We start from the raw sequence: 24,608 nt of genomic DNA, 5'->3' as shown, positions 1-24,608 counted from the left end.
ATGACTGTAAGGCCATCTAAATAGATAACACCTCTGTGGGGAACTATGCTGTAATGTGACAGAACTAAGGTATGGTATGTTAGGAACTAGAGAATTCTTGCCTATTTAGAAAAAAAACATCTAGGGACATTAGTGTCACAATGTGATTTATGTTCTCTTAAAGAAAGAATGCATCAGTAAAATAAAACCCATTGGTATTGCCTTGGAATGACCTAGACTGAGAAGTGTGATTTTCTGATAATCATGGAAATCATGACCAATGTTGATTATAGTTATTTCAAAAAATCTTTTTTTTAAGATATTATTTACATATCTGTGTAAATGTGAACACTATTCACATTTCGGGGTAAGCCTTCCTGGTCTCTTCTCTATGCACACCGATACTCCTTTTAAACTAAAGTGGATTACGTAGTACACGTAGCTTTCATTTAATATTCCATAAAGCTAACATCTCTCTATTTTATTTATTATTTCATTAAATATTTATTTATATTTATTTTTTATTTTTTATTTTTTATTTTATTAAATATTTTCCTGTAACTTACTTTTTTTTTAAAAATTTTATTTTATTTATCTGACAGACAGAGATCACAAGTAGGCAGAGAGGCAGGCAGAGAGAGGAAGGGAAGCAGGCTCCCCGCTGAGCAGAGAGCCCGATGCAGGGTTCTATCCCAGGACCCGGGGATCACAACCTGAGCTGAAGGCAGAGGCTTTAACCCACTGAACCACCCAGGCACCCTATTTCAAAAAATGTTAAAGGCACTATTTGCTTATACCAAGAAGCTTTCGCTGTTGTTATGATCATCAGTGATTACTTGCTCAGCATCTGCCTATGGAGGCACATGAAGAATAGAAGGAGGTACATCCCAGGCAGAAGGTACAACATGTATAAAGGTCTTGAGGTAGGAAAGATTTTGACTTGTTTGAGGAACTGAAAGAAGTCAGTGGGCTGGAGGAAAAAAGAATGAGGGGAGCAGGGGCATGAGATGATATCGGGAGGGTGGGCAGGGATCTGTTTAATGGTAAATATTTGTTCAAATTTCGGTCCTTTCCTGATTTAGCTTCTGTGCTAATCCACCACTGCTGGATATTCCCTTAATCCTCCTCACATGACTACACTCACTTGGTTCTCTTGCAACCTTTCTCACCTTCTTTCTTTATTCTCCTTTATGGATTCATCTTATTCCTACTCCTTAAATATATGTGATCTGATGTGTTCTTCAAGGGTACACATTTCTCCTCACTCCCCATACTCTCTTGAGGATCTTGGTGACATTCATACCTCCATGCTGACTCCCATATCTGAATCTCCCTTCAAGATCTCTCTCCCAAGCCTTTGATATTCTATGTCTGATAAAAGTGAAATCAGCTTTCTCTGATATTCTATGTCTGATAAAAGTGAAATCAGCTTTCCCTGAAAACCTGTTACCTTTCTTTTTCAAGGTAGGACCTCCATCCACCCAAAGTCAAATTTTTGGAATCATTCTTACCCCTCCACCTTCACCCCAAGTCCTGATCTCCCACAATTAATCAATCACTAAGTTCTTTCAGCTTTATGTCCAAAGTATTCTCAAATATGTTCTTTTCATTCTAGTTCTGGCCTCCACCTCGTTCAAAAATTTGTGACATATTTCTTAAACTACTAAAAGATCTCCCACTGGTCTCCTGCCTTTACTCTTTCTTCCCACCTATCTGTCCCCAAGAGAACAACCCAAATAATCTAACTAAAATCGAAGGCTAACTATGGCTGAGACTTCCCTACTAAGTGCTATTTCACCATCCACTGGTTCAAGTCCAAGCTCCTTGGCACAGTATAGAATTCCTCAGCAACATTTCCTTTTCATAGTATATGCTAGTAGTATTAAGCTACATAAAGTTCCTTGAACAAGCATTCATTTGCATGTTTGCATGTGAAGTAGGCTGAGTTAAGAGATCCCTTCCTGTCTTCCTTCAACACTACACTGCCACACTATATTTAAATTACCCATACTTACCCTTCCAAATATAGCTGCAAAAAACAGGTTTTTTGGGGGGAGGGGATTTGCATCTCTGTATTTTTGGGTATTATTATTATTATTATTATTATTATATGTTAGTTACGATATAGTACATCATTCGTTTTTTACGTAGTGTTCCATGACTCATTGTTTGTGTATAACACCCAGTGCTCCATGCAGTACATGCCCTCCTTAATACCCATCACCAGGCTCACCCATCCCCCCACCCCCTCCCCTCTAAAACCCTCAGTTTGTTTCTTAGAATCCATAGTCTCTCATGATTCATCTCCCCTCTGTTTACCCCTCTCTTCATTTTTACCTTCCTTCTTCTAATGTCCTCCATGCTGTTCCTTATGTTCCACAAATAAGTGAGACCATATGATAATTGACTTTCTCTGCTTGACTTATTTCATTTAGCATAATCTCCTCCAGTTCTGTCCATGTTGATGCAAAAGTTGGGTGTTCATCCTTTCTGATGGCTACGTAATATTCCATTGTGTGTATGGACCACGTCTTTTTTAAAAATATATTTATTTATTTATTTACTTATTTTTTATAAACATATGATGTATTTATATCCCCAGGGGTACAGGTCTGTGAATCGCCAGGTTTACACACTTCACAGCACTCACCATAGCACATACCCTCCTCAATGTCCATAACCCCCACCACCCTCTCCCAACCCCCAGCAACCCTCAGTTTCTTTTGTGAGATTAAGAGTCTCTTACGGTTTGTCTCCCTCCCAATCCCACCTTGTTTCATTTATTCTTTTCCTACCTCCCAAACCCCCCATGTTGCATCTCCACTTCCTCATATCAGGGAGATCATATGATAATTGTCTTTCTCCGATTGAATTATTTCGCTAAGCATAATACCCTCTAGTTCCATCCACATCATCGCAAATGGCAAGATTTCATTTCTTTTGATGGCTGCATAATATTCATATATATATATATATATATATATATATATGCGCCACACATTCTTTATCCACTCATCCATTGATGGACATCTATGGTTCTTTCCATAGTTTGGATATTGTGGACATTGCTGCTATAAACATTCGGGTGCATGTGCCCCTTCAGATCACTACGTTTGTATCATTAGGGTAAATACCCAGTAGTGCAATTGCTGGGTCATAGGGTAGCTCTATTTTCAACTTTTTGAGGACCCTCCATGCCATTTTCCAGAGTGGTTGCACCAGCTTGCATTCCCACCAACAGTGTAGGAGGGTTCCCCTTTCTCCGCATCCTCGCCAGCATCTGTCATTTCCTGACTTGTTAATTTTAGCCATTCTGACTGGTGTGAGGTGGTATCTCATTGTGGTTTTGATTTATATTTCCCTGATGCCGAGTGATGTGGAGCATTTTTTCTTGTGTCTGTTGGCCATCTGGATGTCTTATTTGCGGAAATGTTTGTTCATGTCCTCTGCCCATTTCTTGATGGGATTATTTGGTCTTCAGGTACGGACCACATCTTCTTTATCCATTCATCTGTTGTAGGGCATCTCAGCTCTTTCCACAGCTTGGCTGTTGTAGACATTGCTGCTATGAACATTGGGGTACATCTGGCCCTTCTTTTCACTACATCTGTATCTTTGGGGTAAATGGCCAGTAGTACAATTGCTGGGTCATAGGTCAGCTCTATTTTTAACTTTTTGAGGAACCTCCACACTGTTTTCCAAAGTAGCTTCACCAAGTTGCATTCCCACCAAGAGTGTAAGAGGGTTCCCCTTTCTCCACATCCTCTCCAACATTTGTTTTTTCTTATCTTGTCAATTCTAACTGGTGTAAAGTGGTATCTCAATGTGGTTTTGATTTGAATTTCCCTGATGGCTAATAATGTTGAACATTTTTTCATGTGTCTGTTAGCCATTTGTATGTCTTCTTTGGAGTAATATCTCTTCATGTTCTCTGCCCATTTTTTGACTTGATTATTTGGTTTTTGGGTGTTGAGTTTGAGAAGTTCTTTATAGATCTTGGATATCAACCCTTTGTCTGTAATGTCATTTGCAAACATCTTCTCCCATTCCGTGGGTTGCCTCTTTGTTTTGTTGACTGTTTCCTTTGCTGCACAGAAGCTTTTTACTTTGATGAAGATGTCCCAGAAGTTCATTTTTGCTTTTGTTTCCCCTTGCCTTTGGAGACATATCTTGAAAGAAGTTGCTGCACCGATGTTGAAGAGATAACTGCCTATATTCTCCTCCAGGATTTTGATGGATTCGTGTCTCACACTGAGGTCTTTCATCCATTTAGAGTTTATCTTTGTGAATGGCGTAAAAGAATAGTTGAGTTCCATTCTTCTGTATATAGCTGTCCAATTTTCTCAGCACCATTTATTGAAACAACTTTTTTCCATTGGATATTGTTTCCTGCTTCGTCAAAGATTAGTTGACCAGAGAGTTGAGGCTCCATTTCTAGGCTCTCTATTCTCTTCCACTGATCTATGTATCTGTTTTTGTGCCAGTACCATGCTGTCTTGATGATCACAGCTTTGTAATATAACTTGAAATCAGGCAATGTGATGCCCCCAGCTTTGTTTTTCTTTTTCAACATTTCCTTGGCAATTCAGGATCTTTTCTGGCTCCATACAAATTTTAGGATTGTTTTTTCCAGCACTTTGAAAAAAATGCCATTGGTATTTTGATTGGAATGGCATTAAAAGTATATGGGCAGCATAGACATTTTTACAATGTTTATTCTTCTGATGCACAAACATGGAATGTTTTTCCATCTTTTTGTGTCTTCTTCAATTTCTTTCATAAATGTTCTGTAGTTTCTAAAGTATAGATCCTTCACCAGAGAACAGGTCTTACTCACATTTGGTAACCATAAAGCATAGTGTTTGTTCCCTCGTTCAATGAGTATTTATTGAGTATCTACCACCCCCAGGGTTCTGTGAAAGCAGCAATGACCAAAACAGAGTCTCAGTCTTCCTGGAGCTCACATCATAGTGAGAGGGCTCCAGGAGATTGCCTACCTAAAAGACACTCGAGATACAGTACTCATAATTAAAAACTTCAAACTTTAGGCAAATGAAAGAGTCCTAAACCACCATCTAAGCACACTGTCTGGAACATTGCTCTGATTCATTTTCCCTTTAAACAACAAATATGGCAGTAACTAAGACAACTTAAGCAATGGATTGAACTGCCCTAACTGTGGGTACTGTGGTCTTAGTAGGTGATAATTATCCTAACTACAGGAAAACATTTTCCCACATACATGGAGATATAACCTCATATTCAAACAATTCTGCAGGGTAGGAAGGGAATGAATAACATCCTATTTAATTAAACATTAAGAAAAGTTATAGGAGATTAAAGACTTTTGCAGATACTTTAAGATACCATCCCCTTAGGGGCACAGTCGGTTGGGCATTCAAGTCTTGGTTTCGGCGTAGTCAGTTGGGCATTCAACTCTTGGTTTCGGCTCAGGTCTGATCTCAGGGTTGTGAGATCAAGCCCCACATGGAGCACTGCATGGCCTCTCATGGGGCTCCATGCTCAGTGTGGAGTCTGCTTGAGTTTCTCTCCCTCTTTCTCTATCTGCCCTTCCCCCGACTCATTCTCTCCAAAATGAATAAATGAATCCTTATGAAAAGAGACACCATCACATTAGTAAGCTATTTCCCTCACTAGTAAACCTTGTTCCTCTTTATACTGGGAAAGGAAAACTGATGTATTTCCTCATTCTCTAAAATGTACTTACTGGATAACTTCTTAAACAACTTTTATTCATGGATGATACATTATTCACTACTTTCTAATTATTATAAGAAATGTATACAGTTTGAAATTACTGTGTCCTCCTCTTTGCTTCCCCCATTTAAATTAGCTCTCCCACTTAAACATCTTTCTGAGTTTCTAACTATATGTGTTCATGCTTTTGCTGACTAAGTTCCATGGGAGTTTCCATGATTTTCAGAACACAGCACCCCTTCACCCTCTGCAAACCTAAAAAGCTCTTCTACCTCTGAGGAGTGAATTTCAGCGATTTCCCTGCTTATTTTCTGAGCTCTCTACATTTCTATAAAGCTGTCTTGCTGGTGACTCAGAGAAACAGCAAACCTGCTCCTCTCACTATGGAAAGGACACAGCTCAGTAAGGGACACCACCATTTATACAGAGGCTCAAGCCAAAAATCTGGCATCACCCTTGACTCCCTCCCTCTCTTCTTTACCCCCACACTTGGTCTATTTCTATCTCCTGTTGATTCTTTTTCCTCAGTGCCTTTCAAATCTGCAGACTTTGCTCCAGCACTCTAACCTTAACACAGACGTTCATAACTGGATCACTGCCTTATAATTAGTCTCTAGTTCATCTATTACGCCTATGTCTATCCAGCAGATAGAGTCGTCTTTAAAACTTGTCTATATGACCTTGTTACAGTCTAATCAACGATACTGAGTGCCCTTCCATTGCCAAAAGGGCAGAGAACAAATTTCTTGATGTGGCTTCTGCACCCCTTGTGACCTGGTCCTTGAGTTTCTTAAGCATCATCTCTCACCACTCTCCTCACAATCAAGCCATACCCAAATGTGCAGATTTCCTTGATGTCACCATACTTTTAAATTTATATGTCTTTATTCAGGCTGTTTCTTTGGCTCAGCGCATACCCCTTCTTTCTATCTTGGAAAAGGTCTTCTCTGACTCTGAGCAAGGTTGTTTCCCACATGCATCACGGTTTGTAACCACTTGCCCCATGCCTGAGGAGCCATGTCTGAACACAAAGTAGTCAGAATAAAGATTTGTTAGCCAAATGAGTAGTATGATTCTAACTGAAAACTCATTGTTTTTGAAAACTCATTATTGAAAAGAACTGAGAGTGAACATAATTATTAGAAAATGTAAGAAACTTTTTTTTCAAGAGGCACAATTTGTCACGTTTGATCTCTAGTGAATATCTGCAACATTCTAGGGTTTAAATCCCAAATGTTAAGTCTCCAGTCAGATTTGCACTTCATCAGACCTACAATCCAGACTGGTGTTTAGCTGCCCAAGTTGATATCTGAGCTGACGCATTTTATTTTGACTGTTTGAGATTAGCTTCCACAGCTGTTGTAGTACTGTATCGTCAATCATTTGCCTTTTTGATCAGACTTTAACCAATTTGAAGGAAGAAAACAAAAAACCTTCAGAAGACTTATTTTTCAATGTTTTAGCAGAACATAACTACATTCTCCTCATAGATATCCATTTGCAACTCTCAGATTGTGTATATTCTTTATAAGAAAAAAAAAAACAGTGAGTGGGACTTGAGGCTATATCCTAAGTTGGTTTTTTTAAAGATTTTATTTATTTATTTGATAGAGACATAGAGAGTGAGAGCACACAAGCAGGGGGAGAAGCAGAGGCAGAGGGAGAGGGAGAAGCAGACTCCCAGCTGTCCAAAGAGCCCGATTAGGGGCTCGAGCCCAGGACCCCAGGATCATGACCTGAGCCAAAGGCAGACACTTAACCAACTGAGCTACTCAGGCACTCCTATATCCTAATTTTTTAACTTGTCCTCAGTAGAAAAAACTTTAATATGTAGTCTTTGAAAATAAAAACCAAGTTTTCCCAAAATGCTAAAACCCAGGATAAAACATTTAAGCTTCACTGCCTTTGTTCCACAAATGTTCACCAGACACTCCAGGCTGGTGACAAGTGCTGTGGTGGAATCATATTTTGATGTGTTTTATAATGTGCTTTGATCCTCTACTTCTTGTTACCTCATGACCCTTCTAACAGCAGCTGGGCATCCACTTGTATGTGAAGCGGAAGGTTTTTACAGAAGAACACGCGAGGAAAAAACCCAAAAAGATCCCAGGCCTTTAAGCTTTAAATTTTAAACCATGAAAGACTTGAGACATAATACTTTTCAAACCATGTAATCAGTTGGAACAGTTTTTTCCACCCCCAGATTAGTCTATGTCAAGAGAAAAGAAGAACAGAAAAGAGAACGGAACTAGAATGAGAAGAGAAGGGAGAGGCACAGGGAGGAGGAGGAGGGAAAGAGCAGAGGAAGGGGGAGCTAGAAGGAAGCGAAGAATGAAATGCTGAGAGATCCCCCATACAGGGCCCTGTTCTAGACCTCCCTGGACTCCATTCATCCGGAGAGAAGGTTGGCACCTCCTGATAGGTTTAGGGATCTGCGTAAATGGGAGCCCATCCCACCTTTCCCTGGTGGGTTGTGGAAAGGAACAAGGCATCTGAATTTTCCTATGCTTGCTGTTGTATCAGCTAAGATCTAAAAAATAAAACAGAAACAACTCTAATTAAAACTGGGAAATGTCATTGTGACAGGAAATTGGCTACATTTGTGGCAGAGAAACTGAGAAGCCAAATAGGATAATGACAAATCTAGAGATGTGAGCAGCAACAGGAAGCTACTACTCCCCCTGCGCTGGAAGACCAAGGAGAACAGATGTTGTGGTTAGACCCCAGGGGCCAACGTCACCAGGGAAGCTGGGATCGTAGGAGGCCTGATGGAAGGGAGAAGATCACAAAGGAAAGGCAGCTATTGCTGCTGTTGCTGATGATGCAAAGAAAAGTGGAGGTAAACTCTGGCCTCTTCCTTCTTCTTCCCCTTCAGTTGCTCATGAATGTCTCACAAGCACCAAATCCAACTGAATCAAGTGAACATGAGTCAGCCACTCTGCGGCAGAGTGAGAGAAGGGTGAGGCACGGGCCTGAGGGCAAATACACCCAGTTGGGAGAGCAGGAAAATGTCTGCAGGGGATGTCTAGGACTATGGACCTAAGACCTCCTCACAGATTTCCCATACCCAGAGGGACCCAAAGCAAGGCACACATGACAAAGGAGCCAGAAGACTTAAAGGGGCTTTGGAGCTGGGACTAGGAAGACACATCAGGGATCTAACTAAACAGGAAACCAAAGACCAAATGAGCTCACAGCCATCCGAGTGTGTCCCAGCTTGGACAGAAAACAACACTGAAAAGTTCAGACTTGCCTCCACCATAACAAGTTGACTCCATGTAACTGCCCCCACCCTCTCTGGTACCACACATAGATGACACTACCAAGGAAAGGGAGAGGAGAACTTCTAGCAGAATGGAGACTGAATTTAAATTCCCTCTTAGATAAAAAAAGGAAAGACCCTAGTCTTACATCTAGCCCACTAAATGTTGGGGAAGAATAGATACAACATGGATTATCAGTAATGCAGTGAGAAATGGAGAGAAATGGGTCCTGTCCAAGGATGTGCTGGGGCCAGAGATCCACATAGAGAAGTAGTTCTCTACTTGCCTGGAAGGAAGGGCTTTTCAGAGAAGGCCTCACTGGTGATATTTGATGAGCTTGAGGCATGAACAGGGTTTTAGCAAGCAGATGGGAGACCCTCACCTCTGTTGTCTTCCTGTATCTCTTCCACTGCCTAATCGTCAAGAGAAGCCAATGCATTCCTTATCTAACTACAGCCCATTAAAATCTTTCAGAAACCTGGCAAATCTCTCCAGATTTATCTTCCTTTTGATTGGTAAGTGGGGCAGTGCTGGAGTGATAGGATGAGTATGAACCGAGTTTCAGCTCTGATGAGTAGCATCAGCAGCTTGCAAAAAATCAGTGCCTTTTTTAAAATTAAGATTTATTTATTTATTTTAGTGGGGGAGGGGCAGAGGGAAAGAGAGAGAGTCCCAAGCAGGCTGTGTGCTGAGCAGGGAGCCTGACGAGGGGCTCAATCTCAGGAGCCTGAGATCACAACCTGACCCAGAACCAAGAGTCTGACACTTAACTACCTGTGCCACCCAGGCAACCCAGAAATTAGTTCTTCAAAATGTATTCTTTTGTAGATTTGATAAGACCATTTCTAGACTTCAGTTTTGAACTAAAGAGTGAGATCTCAAGGTACTCAGGTAGTCTTACAGAATGTTCAGTCCACAAGAAAAACAGATATAAGCCAACTGGAATATATTATGTCCACATTACCAAACTTCTATAACGAAACAAATTTCAGATCTATCATGTAACATTCCAATCTGTCAAGACCTTGTTCAAAATACTGAATCTGCCATTTTGTAAGCAGAGAAACAAGACCATTGATTTACAAATAACCTCATCTGTCACTATTCCAGAAACAATATTCCTAATCTTACCTTTATAATAATAATTTGGAAATAAAAATAATTGATAATCTATTAATTGTTTACAAAGTGAAAAATGATTATATTACTGGAAAAAATAAAAGACACTGAACTAGTCTGAAAATTTTCTTTACCTCGTTAGAGATGTGTGTTCCAGAGAGATCTACTGACAGCAAGGAAAAGATGTTTACCATATATTCAATTCCTAGGTCAGTCAAATATTCACAATTTCGTAAACTCAAGTAGTTTAAATTAGGGCAGCTGAAAGAAAGCAGTATGAAGAATTAATTTTAGCGTTTAATCAGAGTGTCAGTAATAATTTCTTTATATCAAAACTATCTGAGAGAAGCAAATGTTATTGAAGCAAGGACTTTCTTTTTCTTAAAATAAAACTAAACTTTAAAGTGGAAAATAATCTGACATTACAAAGTAGGATGAAAGGGAGGTAGATTATTATATATTATATATTACTATATATTATATATGTATCATTCCTGTAGCAAAGATATAGATAGATAGATATCTATATATATACACATATGTATATATATAGATATCTATCTATCTCTTGGAAAGTGTGTGATTTCGGATCACACACACACACACACACACACACACACACACACACATATATATATATATATATATATATATATGAGATTTCATTTTGGATCACAATTTCCAATAAGAAAATATATCACATGTCAAAAAGCTATCATGTAAGTATGATGAATGACCACTAAAAGTACAAGATCAAGTTTCTTATTTATCCCTTACATGTTTGCTACAGGAATTGACCCCTACTTTTGTACACAAGATCTCTGACAAGTAGGAGGATCAGGAATAAACCCACCAGCTAGAACATCTCTTGGGAAATGCTGGATTGAAGATTTATGTAGAGATAATATCCTTGAAAAGTGAAGAGAAGTCACTCATATCTAGATAGTGATAACTTCATTAATGACTCCATTTCAAACATTCTCTAATATGAGATTAATAAGAAATATCTCAGATATTATCAAAAGACTAGTTTAATCTGACTCCAATGTCTTTTATTTTATTTCACTCATTATTAGACCAGTTTCTCAGTCTCCTGGTGTTTCCCAAATGTCTCTGAAGGTCTATCTCTGATGTCTCCTATTAGCAGATACACAATTTCTAATGATATGATATAAAATTTTATTGTTTCATCATACCTCTCTGATAGTTTCACAATAGAGACATCACTCAGGTGGATACAGTTACTTAAATTTAGCTCTCTTATCCTTATGCTCACAGGACCATCAAGAAATTGCTTTAGTCCCATATCACCAATTCTGTAGGAAAGAGAAAAGCTTTACATGTGATTTTAATGTAAATATATAGAGTATTACTTAAGTAATAGTTACTATACTCAATACATTCTAAAATAGCATACACAATACCCATTTTTATATGGGTATTGTGTTAACATTTTATGGGTATTGTGTTAACATTTTAAAACCAAATTTGATCATATAACTTTCAGTATAATAGAAAAAGTATAAATGATAGCAATGGGAGAAGTATTTATTAACATGTTCTTCCTATTCATTGTTCATTTAATTAGATGGCATGGTTATTAGAATGATTAGTAAGACAGATGGTCCTTAAGGTCTCTTTGGGGTTAAAATGTGATCAAGTTAAGCAGTCCCTAATGCAGTTTCTTGCAAAAAAGTAACACTAAAACTTAGAAGAGGGAGAACCGAGACTAACAGTCAAACTATGGCCAGAATCTTACAGGAGTTTTCACTAAATATAAGGTCAAGTGAGCTGGGCTGAAAAATCCAGTGAGTGACCTATGGATTTCTTTTCTGCTAAAGTACAGAAAACCTGGAAGAAGACCTTGACCTCAGGCTTCTCACACTCTCTATCCCTAATCAGAGACACCTGTGTGTCAGTGCCATTTCCACCCCCTCCCCCATCCCGAACCATGCTTTATAAATGACTGGAGGTCTGTTTGGCCCTTCCGTTCCCGGTCTTCCATTGGGAGCTCTATTTCTAATTTCATTTGGAGACTGCCAGTTCCTTCTAAAAAGCATTTCAGTAAATAAAGCACAACAGAAGATTGCACACTGCATCCTAAGAGAGGTGGCTTTCACACACAACAATCCTGCACGTAGGTGTACTGATTGGAAGAGCCTTGGAAGCCATATATGTTAATTGCTGACATCTCCTATACCCTCTATTTGGTCAGATTTACAGCAAACCGAGCAGTACAGGCAGAAGGTGAATGGGCCTGTTTCAGCTGAATGGGCCACATTAAGTGGATACCTCCCGTGTCCATCAACTCCCTGTCCATCTGTAATGGGGGCACTGTGGCAGCAGTTACCTGGTGGGTGGGGGAATGGGAGGGGAAAAGGGAGAAGGAGATTTCAAACACAACTGATCAACTTGTCTCTTGGCAAACACCAGGGCTGGAGTATTCATTGAGAGATATTTTTATTAACCGGAAAACAAATACGGCATGGCATTTGTAAGACTTAAAAAAGCATACCTCTGAAAATGATTTTTAAAAAATAAGAACATATTAAACAGTGTAAAGAAGCAGTAGGAATTAATAAGGAGCAACATGGCTGTAACAAAAATATTCTAAGATGTATTCTAAGTTGAGGGGCACCTGGGTGACTCAGTGGTTTAAAGCCTCTGCCTTCGGCTCAGGTCGTGATCCCAGGGTCCTGGGATCGAGCCCCATATCAGGCTCTCTGCTCAGCAGGAAGCCTGCTTCCCTCTCTCTCTCTCTCTCTCTGCCTGCCTCTCTGCCTGCATGTGATCTCTGTTTGTCAAATAAATAAATAAAATCTTAAAAAAAAATGCATTCTAAGTTGAAAAGATGGCCACCTGAGATAAAGAACAGATGGCAAACACAGCATTATTTTTCTAGATAGCCAGGCTTTTCTAGATATGTCTTCTAAGGCAAGGGATACAAAGCAGAAATAAACTATTGGGGAATGACACCAAAATGGAAGCTTTTGCAAAGCAAAAGAAGCCAACCAAACAAAATGGCAACTTACTGAATGGCAGAAGGTGTTTGCAAATTACATCTGATAAGAGGTTAATATCCAAAATATAAAAGAACAGATAAAAGTCAGCTTCTGGTGGCAGGGTCTGGAGAAGGGGTGGCAGGCACCATGTCCAGCTGCAAATGTGGCAGGAAGAGGCCCCTGAAGTAGCCCAAGGAGACAGACGAGGAGGAGAAGGTTTCAAGCAGAAACAGAAAGAGGAGCAGAAGAAATTCAAGGAGCTAAAAGCAAAGACCATGGCCATAGATGGAATTAAGAAATCTGGCAAAGGGTGCCTAGGTGGCTCTGTCAGTTAAGCGTCTGCCTTTGGCTCAGGTCATGATCTCAGGGTCCTTGGATGGAGTCCTGTGTCGGGCTCTCTGCTCAGCAGGGAGTCTGCTTGCCCCACTCCTTCTGCTGTTCTTTCTCTGTCAAATAAATAAATAAAATCTTAAAAAAAAAAAAGAATTCTGGCAAAAATTAAGTGGTTCCTTGTGCCTGAGGCAATGGTGATCCTTAATTCCATTCCTGTTTAAACATCTGGATTCCCTGTCATAGCATCTGTTGTTACCTACAGCTAGAATGGAGTTTTGTCTTAGATCCTGTTGTACATTTAAAAATAAATTTTTTAGAAAGAAAAAAACAATCAATCATTTAAAAAAGAGCTTCTACAAGTCAACACCCAAAAAATCCAATTAAAAAATGAGCAGAGGACCTGAATAGTCATTTTTCAAAAGAAGACCTATAGATGGCCAACAGACACATGAAAAGATGCTCAATGTTGCTCATCACCAGGGAAATGCAAATCAAAACTACAATGAAATATCACCTCACACCTGTCAGAGTGTCTGGTATCTAAAAGACAAGAAATAATAAGCATCTGTGAGGATGTGGAGAAAAGGGAAAATTTGTACACCATTGATGGAAATGTAAATTGGCACAGCCACCATGGAAAAGAGTATGGCATTTCCTAAAAAATTAAAAATAGGACTACCTTAGGATTGAGCAATTCCATTATTGGATATTTATCTAAAGAAAATGAAAAACACTAATTCAAAAAATATATATCCACCCCGTGTTGCAGCACTAGTTATAATAGCCAAGATAAGGAAGCAATCTAACTGTTCATCAGTTGATGAAAAGATAAAGAACAGGTGTATGCATACATATATACACACACTATACAGTACATACAATAGAATATTATGCAGCCATAAAAATGATGAGAGCATTTGAGACAGCACTGATGGACCTAAGTGAAATAAGTCAGTTTAAGAAAGACAAAACCATATGATTCCACTCATAAATGAAATCCAAAAAAACCCATATGATTCCACTAATAAGTGAAATTAAAAAGAGAGAAGAAAAACCAAATGAATAAACAAACAAAAAGCTGAATCAGACCTATAAATACAGAAGACAAACTGATGGTTGCCAGAGGGTAGAGGAATGGGAGGATGAGGCCTTAGAGGAAATACAGGCTTCCAGTTATGACTCAGTCAAGGGAATAAAAGGCACAGCATAAGCAATACAGTTAATGATATTGTAATAATGATATAACAGGACAGATGGTAGCTACATACAGATGGTGAACACAGCATGATGTATAAAGGTGTCAAATCACTAAATTGTACACCTGAAACTAATGCAACATTGTGTGCCAACTATAATCTAATAAGTAAGAAAAAAAAAAGAACAGATGATAAACTAAAAATTCAATGATAAGAATAATAACCTATTGTAAGTCATCAAAACCAAAATTGACCCTTTTAGAATACTGAATTAATAAGTAGAAGGCATATTTGCAAGTTCCCCTGAAATGCAGAAAGATAAAGAATTTAAAATAAATGACATCAGGGGCGCCTGGGTGGCTCAGTGGGTTAAAGCCTCTGCCTTTGGCCCAGGTCATGATCCTGGGGTCCTGGGATGGAGCCCCGAGTCAGGCTCTCTGCTCACCAGGGAGCCTGCCTCCTCCTCTCTCTCTGCCTGCCTCTCTGCCTAATTGTGATCTCTGTCTGTCAAATAAATAAATAAAATCTTTTTTAAAAAATGACATCAAAAATAGAGAACTAGGATTCAATCTTTAAGTAAAGATCAATGTACTGATTATTTGCCATGGCTATATTATTTTTACTTAGATTTGCCCAACACAACAAAAAAATTACAAAGATGTATTGGGCAAATCTAAGTAAAAATAATATAGCCATGGCAAATAATCAGTACATTGAGTCAAAATTCTATGCTAGGGGCACCTGGGTGGCTCAGATGGTTGAGCATCTGCCTTTGGCTCAGGTCATGATCTCCAGGTCCTGGGATCTAAACCCATATTGGGCTCCTGGCTCAGTGGGGAGTCTGCTTCTCCCTCTCCCTCTGCCTCTCCTCTTGCTTGTGTTCTCTCTGTCTGTCTGTCTGTCTGTCTCTCTCACAAATAAATAAATAAATAAATAATCTCCAAAAAAAAAAAAAACCCACTATGCTAGTGAAAATATTAAACAAGGACTACAAGGTAATTTTATGCTGATTAAAGTTACCACCCACAATGAAGATGGTATTTTGGGTATAGAATCTTGAAATCATATTCTTTTCCCCTTGAAATTGTGACAGTGAAATGAAGTAATTATGTAGTGATTTTAAAAATGTGTGTGTGTTTATTCTTCTGATCCATGAGCATGGAATGGTCTTCCATCTTTTTGTGTCTTCTTCGATTTTTTTCATGAGTGTTCTGTAGTTCCTTGAGTACAGATACTTTACCTCTTTGGTTAGTTTTATTCCCAGGTATCTTATGGTTCTTGGTGCTATAGTTAATGGAATCGATTCTCTAATTTCCCTTTCGGTTGTTTTCATTGTTAGTGTATAAGAAAGCAACTGATTTCTGTACACTGACTTTGTATCCTGCCACGTTACTGAATTGCTGTATGAGTTCTAGTAGTTTGGGGGTGGAGTCTTTTGGGTTTTCCATATAAAGTATCATGTCATCTGCGAAGAGAGAGAGTTTGACTTCTTCATTCCAATTTGGATACCTTTTATTTCTCTTTGTTGTCTGATTGCTGTTGCTAGAACTTCTAATACTATGTTGAACAAGAGTGGTGAGAGTGGGCATCCTTGTCATGTTCCTGATCTCAACGGGAAGGCTGTGAGCTTTTTCCCATTGAGGATGATATTTGCTGTGGGTTTTTCATAGATAGATTTTATGAAGTTGAGGAATGTTCCCTCTATCCCTATACTTTGAAGTGTTTTAATCAGGAACAGATGCTGGATTTTGTCAAATGCTTTTTCTGCATCAATTGAGGGGACAACTGAGGGTTCTTCTCACTTCTCTTACTGATTTGTTCTGTCACATTGATTGATTTGCGAATGTTGAACCATCCTTGCAACCCAGGGTGAATCCCACCTGGTCATGGTGGATAATCTTTTTAATGTGCTGTTGGATCCTATTTGCTAGGATCTTGTTGAGAATCTTAGCATCCATATTCATCAGGGATATTGGTCTGAAATTCTCCTTTTTGGTAGGGTCTTTGCCTGGTTTGGGGATCAGGGTAATGCTGGCTTCATAAAAAGAGTCTGGAAGTTTGCCTTCTGCTTCAATTTTTTGAAACAGCTTCAGGAGAATAGGTATTATTTCTTCTTTGAAAGTTTGGTAGAATTCCCCAGGGAATCCGTCAGGTCCTGGCTCTTGTTTTTTGGGAGGTTTTTGATCACTGCTTCAATCTTGTTACTAGATATTGGTCTATTCAGGTTGTCAATTTCTTCCTGGTTCAATTTTGGAAGTTTATAGTTTTCCAGGAATGCATCCATTTCATCTAGGTTGCTTAACTTATTGGTATATAACTGTTGGTAATAATTTCTGATGATTGTTTCTATTTCCTTGGTGTTAGTTGTGATCTCTCCCTTTTCATTCATAATTTTATTAATTTGGGCCTTCTCTCTTTTCTTTTGGATTAGTTTGGCCAATGGTTTATCGATCTTATTGATTCTTTCAAAAAACCAGCTTCTAGTTTCATTGATGCGTTCTACTGTATCTCTAGTTTCTATCTCATTGATCTCTGCTCTAATCTTGATTATTTTCCTTCTTGTGTATAGGGTTGGCTTAATTTGTTGTTGATTCTCCAGTTCTTTAAGGTGTAGAGACAGCTGGTGTATTCTGGATTTTTCAATTTTTTTGAGGGAGGCTTGGATAGCTATGTATTTCCCCCTTAGGATGGCCTTTGCTGTATCCCATAGGTTGTGGACCGAAGTGTCTTCATTCTCATTGGTTTCCATGAATTGTTTAAGTTCTTCTTTGATTCCCTGGTTGATCCAAGCATTCTTAAGCAAGGTGGTCTTTAGCTTCCAGGTGTTTGAATTCCTTCCAAACTTTTCCTTGTGGTTGAGCTCCAGTTTCAAAGCATTGTGATCTGAGAATATGCAGGGAATAATTTCAATCTTTTCCACGCTCATGGATCAGAAGAATAAACATTGTTAAAATGTCTATACTGCCTAGAGCAATCTATACTTTTAATGCCATTCTGACAAAAATTCCACTGGTATTTAAGAGCTGGAGCAAACAATCCTAAAATTGGTATGGAATCAGAAGAGACCCCGAATTGCTAAGGAAATGTTGAAAAAGAAAAACAAAACTGGCGGCATCACATTGCCTAATTTCAAGCTTTACTACAAAGCTGTGATCACCAAGACAGCATGGTACTGGCATAAAAACAGACACATAGACCAGTGGAACAGAGTAGAGAGCCCAGATATGGACCCTCAACTCTATGGTCAAATAATCTTCGACAAAGCAGGAAAAAATATACAGTGGAAAAGACAGTCTCTTCAATAAATGGCGCTGGGAAAATTGGACAGCTATATGTAGAAGAATGAAACTCGACCATTCTCTTACACCATACACAAAGATAAACTTGAAATGGATAAAAGACCTCAGCATGAGGCAGGAATCCATCAGAATAATAGAGGAGGACATAGGCAGTAACCTCTTCGATATCAGCCACAGCAACTTCTTTCAAGGTACATCTCCAAAGGCAAAGGAAACAAAAGCGAAAATGAATTTTTGGGACTTCATCAAGATCAAAAGCTTCTGCACAGCAAAGGAAACAGTCAACAAATTAAAGAGGCAACCCACGGAATGGGAGAAGGTATTTGCAAATGACAGTACAGACAAAAGGCTGATATCTAGGATCTATAAGTACTTCTCAAACTCAACACACACAAAACAGATAATCATGTCAAAAAATGGGCAGAAGACATGAACAGACACTTCTCCATACAAATGGCTATCAGACACATGAAAAAATGTTCATCATCACTAGCCATCAAGGAGATTCAAATCAAAACCACATTGAGATACCACCTTACACCAGTTAGAATGGCCAAAATTAACAAGACAGGAAACAACATGTGTTGGAGAGGATGTGGAGAAAGGGGAACCCTATTACACTGTTGGTGGGAATGCAAGTTGGTGCAGCCACTTTGGAAAACAGTGTGGAGATTCCTTAAGAAATTAAAAATAGAGCTTCCCTATGATCCTGCAATTGCACTACTGGGTATTTACCCCAAAGATACAGATGTAGTGAAAATAAGGGCTGTCTGTACCCCAGTGTTCATAGCAGCAGTGGCCATGGTTGCCAAACTGTGGAAAGAACCAAGATGCCCTTCAACAGATGAATGGATAAGGAAGATGTGGTCCATATATACTATGGAGTATTATGCCTCCATCAGAAAGGATGAATACCCAACTTTTGTATCAACATGGATGGGACTGGAAGAGATTATGCTGAGTGAAATAAGTGAAGCAGAGAGAGTCAATTATCATATGGTTTCGCTTATTTGTGGAGCATAAGAAATAACACAGAGGACATGGGGAGATGGAGAGGAGAAGGGAGTTGAGGGAAATTGGAGGGGGAGATGAACCATGAGAGACTGTGGATTCTGAAAAACAATCTGAGGGTTTTGAAGGGGCGGGGAAGTTGGGTGAGCCTGGTGGTGGGTTTTATGGAGGGCACGTTTTGTATGGAACACTGGGTGTGGTGCATAAACAATGAATTCTGGTACACTGAAAACAAATTAAAAAAATAAAAAATTTTTTAAAATGTGTGTGTGTGTGTGTGTGTGTTACTAAAAAAAAAAAATCAGTCTGACCTCTGGATTTCTCAGCCACAACAGAAATACCAAACATATAATAATATAAGAATAATATATATAATAATAAGCATAATAAATATAAACAGTAATAATATAAATATCAATTGTAAATATATTTTCTGTTACAGAGGAGAAAACCAAGGTCAGTCTGTTTTGTTAACTTTAGCTATGAATTTTTATGCAACTTATAATATAACATAAATATAAAATAAAATGAAAATAGAAATTCAAAAAGAACATAATCAAGATACAGTTTTTTTATTAGACTGAGCTTTTAACAAACAAAAAAGAAGCATAAAAATTAGAGTAATATAACTATTTCAGTTTAAGTTCCATGCAGTATTTAAAGGTATCCAACACACTAAACAATATAATCATCATCTTCCCCATCCCCTTTACCCCTAAATAAAAAACTCTCAATTCCAAAAGATAGAAATTGTACAAGCCATCTTTTTGTACCATGATGTCATAAAACTGAAAATTATTTACAAAGTGATAATTACCCATAAACGACTTGGGAATTTTTTTTTAGCATTTTATTTATTTATTTATTTATTATATTCAGTTAGCCAGCAATATAATACATCAATAGTTTTTGACCTGGTGTTCAACAATTCATTAGTTGCATATAATTTGGGAATTTGAATACATCTTCAATAAATAATTCTTAGGTAAAGACAAAATCAAATAACTATTATAAAACTGTATATTTTTCCCAAATTAATTTATATATTTAATACAATTTCAATTAAATCTCAATAGGATTTTTTCTGAAATGTGACCGAATTGTTCTAAAGTTCGTTTGGAGGGGCACCTGGCTGACTCAGTGGTTACTGCGTGTGACTCTTTTTTTTTTAAATTTTATTTATTTATTTGACGGACAGAGATCACAAGTAGGCAGAGAGGCAGGCAGAGAAGAGGAAGCAGGCTCCCTGCTGAGCAGAGAGCCTGATGGCGGGGCTGGATCCCAGAACCCTGGGATCATGACCTGAGCTGAAGGCAGAGGCTTTAACCCACTGAGCCAGCCACCCAGGCGCCCCAGTGCATGTTACTCTTGATCTCATGGTCATGAATTCAAACCCCACATGGGGCATAGATTATTTAAAAGGTGAAAGATTTATGGGCATAGATTATTTAAAAATAAAAAGTTTCTAAAGTTCATATGGAAGAATAAACTGGCAAAAAATATCTGACTTACTAAGGAAAGTCTAATTCCATTAGATATTAAAATATCACAAAGCAATAATAATATTTATTTATTGAGTGCTTATTATTAATTAATTTATAAATAAATAAATTTATTGAGTGCTTATTATGTGCCAGACACTATTCTAAGCATATTACATGAATTAACGTATTTGATCCTCACAACAGTTCTGAGTAGATACTCTTATTTTCCCCATTTTACAGATAAAATACTGTATGATTTTTTAAAAGATTTTTATTTATTTTATTTATTATTATTTATTTTTATTTATTTATTTATTTTATTTATTTATTAACCCACTGAGCCTGGGTGCTCAGTGGGTTAAAGCCTCTGGCTTTGACTCAGGTCATGATCTCAAGGTCCTGGGATTGAGTCCCCTGTTGGACTCTCTGCTCAGCAGGGAGCCTGCTTCCTCCTCTCTCTGTCTGCCTCTCTGCCTACTTGTGATCGCTCTCTCTGTCAAATAAATAAATAAAATCTTAAAAAAAGAAGAAGATTTTTATTTATTTGACAGAGAGAAAGCCCAAATAGAGGGAGCAGCAGGCAGAGGGAGAGAGTTGAAGAAGCAGGCCCCCTGCTGAGCAGGGACCCAGATGTGGGGCTTGATCCCAAGACCCTGAGATCATGACCTGAGCTGAAGGCAGACGCTTAATGGACTGAGCCACCCAGTCACCCCTGTATAAGATTAGACAGAAGACAGATAAGTGAATGGAACACAAAAGGTAGTCTGAAAACAGACATATATATACACATCCGTGTGTGTATGTGTGTGTGTGTATTCATATAGACTCATATATGTAATTTTATATTATAATCCAGGGAGCATCAAAAGTCAACAGAAAAGGATTATTCAGGTAATGGTCCCAGTTAATTGGTTAATGTAGTTAATCCCATTAAATCCCATTAAATCTGGCTGTGCATCAAAAGCATCTATGTTTAAAAAAAAAAAAATACTGAAGCTGGGGTTCCATTTCTAAATATTCAGATTCAGGAGCTCTATAGTAGGGCTTGGGCATATGTAGTTTTATTCAGCTCCTCAAGTGATTCTGATACCCTAGAATTTTTACTTTTAATCATATATATGTTTTTAATTTACCTTTTCATTACTGATTCCTAATTTAATAACATTGTAGTGAGAGAATATAGTTGTTGATATACAAATGATATCATTTGAAAGTTGTTGAAACTTGCTTTAAAACTTCGTGCACAAAAAAAAACAAACAACGAAAACAAAAAACTTCATGCACAGCCCATTTTAAAAGGGATTATTGTGTGGTTGAGGAAAAAATATATTCTCTGACTCTCAAAGGTACTGCTTGAGGCTTGTCTTTTATAGATTAATTTTTAAAATCTAATCTGAAACTCTGATACCAAGACTTCTCTGTCTTTTTACCCTCTGATATGCTGTTTCATATTTTGGGGGGTTTTTTGGTTTGGTTTTGTTTTTTTTTTTACTCTGCTGTCATGGAAGAGATTATCTTCCATCTCTGTAGTTCTCTCCTCAGTGAGTTCTAATCTGCTGATTGGCAATCCATTGGGTTTCTTTATTTCAATAACTATATTATATTTTTTTATTCCCAAAAGTTTTTTCCTAAATAAATCTAGTTATTTTCTCATACTTTGTTGCCTGCTCATATTTCTGATTTCATTAATTTCTTCAAACATTTCATACATATTTGCTTAATATCTTATGTCTGACAACTCCAATATCTGAATTATTTGGAGGTCAAATTTATTTTCCTGTTTCTGGAGACTCTTTCTCATGGTGACTCATATCTTCATATATGTAACAATTTTTAATTATTCTTATTCTAAGGAGTCCTAGAGGCCTAAATAGAAAATGCTTTCCTGGGGAGCCTAGGTGGCTCAGTTTGTTAATTGTATGCGTTTGGCTCAGGTCATGATCTCTGCTTCTTGGGATCAAGCCCCACATTGGCCTCCCTGCTCAGCGGGGAGCCTGCTTCTCCCTTTCCCTCTGCCTCCCTTCCGCTCATGTGTTCCCTCTCTCTCTTGAGTAAATAAATAACATCTTTAAAAAAAAAAAAGAATTTGATCCTTGCCCATTTGAGAATACCAAGATAGAAGCCCAATGCCCAGCTGAAGAAAGGGTTTCATTAAGAACTTGTCATCTGTCCATCTGTTAGGGACTCTACACAGAGGACGACCTAACCAAACGTACCCAGAGGGAGCCCTTCAGGAAGATTGGTTTCTCCTGAACAACTAACAATGCCCATTTGGGAAAAGGCCTGTTCACAGAATTAGCCATGAGAACCCTCATTAGAAAGAGTAGCCCATAGTGTTTCTGTGAACTCATTTACTCTTTTAAGAGTCCATGTTTCTACATGGGTGCCCCTTCTTTGTGTTACCGCAGAACTCTGCACTTCCCTGTACTTGGACTCCTGACTTTCATGTGTACTAACCAGTGAGCACCTTGAGGAGAGGGTCTCACACATTTTAGATAATCAATATCTCTTGAATATATAACTGAATGACTATTTATTTACCTTACACAATTTGCCAAATTCAACACAGTCAGTTGCTTCAAAGATGAAAGTGACTTAAGGCTCCCATTTGTTATTCTCTTGCAGTCTGCCATGTAAATGTGATTGATATTTGGATAATTCTTGTCTATAAATTTGAAGCATGCATCAGTAATCCTTTTATTTCCTGTTTAAAAAAAAAAACAAAAAACAGAAGACAAATATTGTATTTGTAATGCCCCAGGGGTAAAAGTAAACATTAATGCTGAACCCCATTTTTAATATCACAGACCTTCAAATCGGATCTTTCTGAGCTTACAGGTAGAAAGAGCTTTAAAAGCACAGTCGGAGATATGAGGAGCACCAGTGAAAACTATTGATGTAATACGAGGGCACTTTTCAACTAAAGCCTTTAGAAGAAAAAAAGATGATTAAATTTACCGCAATGTATAGAACAAGCTTAGCAAAGTAATGAGATTATTTATTTTTCCCAATATTTTCAGAAGGAGACATATTAGCTCTGAAATTTTCCTAATTTCAAAGACAATGGTATCTTTATTCAATATATTTGAGTACACTTACATTTGAGTAATGAAGAGGAATCAGAATTATATCATGTTACAAAGGTGGGGGAAAACATGAGAAAATGGAATGCTCCAAAAAAATCACCGCATTTAGAAGTTTGACGCGTAGAACTAAAGTTAAAGTTTATGCTTTATGCTGCATGATCTCTGAAACAAAAATATCCCTAATTGGGAAACAGTTTTTTAGGGTATGTAAAGATTCAAACGTTTAAGTGTGTGTGTGTGTGTGTATGTGTGTGTGTGTGTAAATTTTTTAATGATTTTCTTACTATAAAAACTAATGAAAATCCCATTCATATTTTTCAGCAGTTCAAGCCACTAGACAATGTGCCCATCTATTAGGGCTGAGAAGAAAACGTCCTCTGCAACTACCTACTTTTACACAGTTGTCCGTTAGCGTCGGCATGTCGTTGATGGTCAGATGCATAATTCCAGTGCAGCTGTTTGCAATGTTCCTGAAGCCCTGGACTGAAATCTGAATTGTACAGAGTAGATGAAAATGATGGAAGAACTCATTAGCTTGACATCTAATAAAACACTAAAGAAGTAATAACCCAAGGTATGTCATGATTTTGCTACTGTATTTTAAAAATTGGAACCATAAAACAGGCAGACCTAAGAGGGAAAGAATCTGGTCTTGATTTCTTTACTACTTAATTTCTTATATGTATACATTGTGGAATGATCATAACAAGTCTAGTTAACTTATTGTTTATTTTTTTATTGAAGCAAAATTCACGTAACACCAAATCACTTGAATGGGACATTAGCCATTCATAATCTTATGCAACTACAACCTTCATCTAGTCCCAAAACATTTGTATCACTCTAAAAGGAAACGGAATCTATTAAGCCATTGCTTCTTACACACGCCTTCTCCCAGCCCCCATCAATCACTATCTGTGGATTTACCTATTCTAAATATTTCATGTGAGTGGAATTACACAATATATGGCCTTTTGTGTCTCCTTTCTTCCACTCAGCATAATGTTTTTGAGGTTCATCCATGGTGCAGCATCATGTATCAGTACCTTGTTCATTTTTATGGCTGAATAATATTCTTTTTTAAAAAGATTTTTTAATTTATTCATTTGAGAGAGAGA

At 38.0% G+C, this 24,608-nt stretch overlaps 1 protein-coding gene across 1 annotated transcript in view; it reads right to left on the bottom strand.

Annotated features, from left to right (window-relative positions):
* FBXL13 (F-box and leucine rich repeat protein 13) overlaps positions 1–24,608 on the bottom strand; it is a gene marked incomplete at both ends in the record, with an annotated part of 240,961 nt that overhangs the window by 65,277 nt on the left and 151,076 nt on the right. The window contains 5 exons of the mRNA XM_080818712.1: positions 10,214–10,340; positions 11,276–11,395; positions 22,946–23,108; positions 23,214–23,331; positions 23,882–23,980. Coding sequence (XP_080674838.1) covers positions 10,214–10,340; positions 11,276–11,395; positions 22,946–23,108; positions 23,214–23,331; positions 23,882–23,980 — 627 coding nt within the window. The remainder of the gene's footprint in view (positions 1–10,213; positions 10,341–11,275; positions 11,396–22,945; positions 23,109–23,213; positions 23,332–23,881; positions 23,981–24,608) is intronic.

This window comes from Martes martes, assembly GCF_963455335.1.
Source record: "Martes martes genome assembly, chromosome: 11".
Taxonomy (NCBI): Eukaryota; Metazoa; Chordata; class Mammalia; order Carnivora; family Mustelidae; genus Martes; species Martes martes.
The sequence above is the reverse complement of the archived record's forward strand: the minus strand, read 5'-3'. Positions and strand labels throughout refer to the sequence as shown.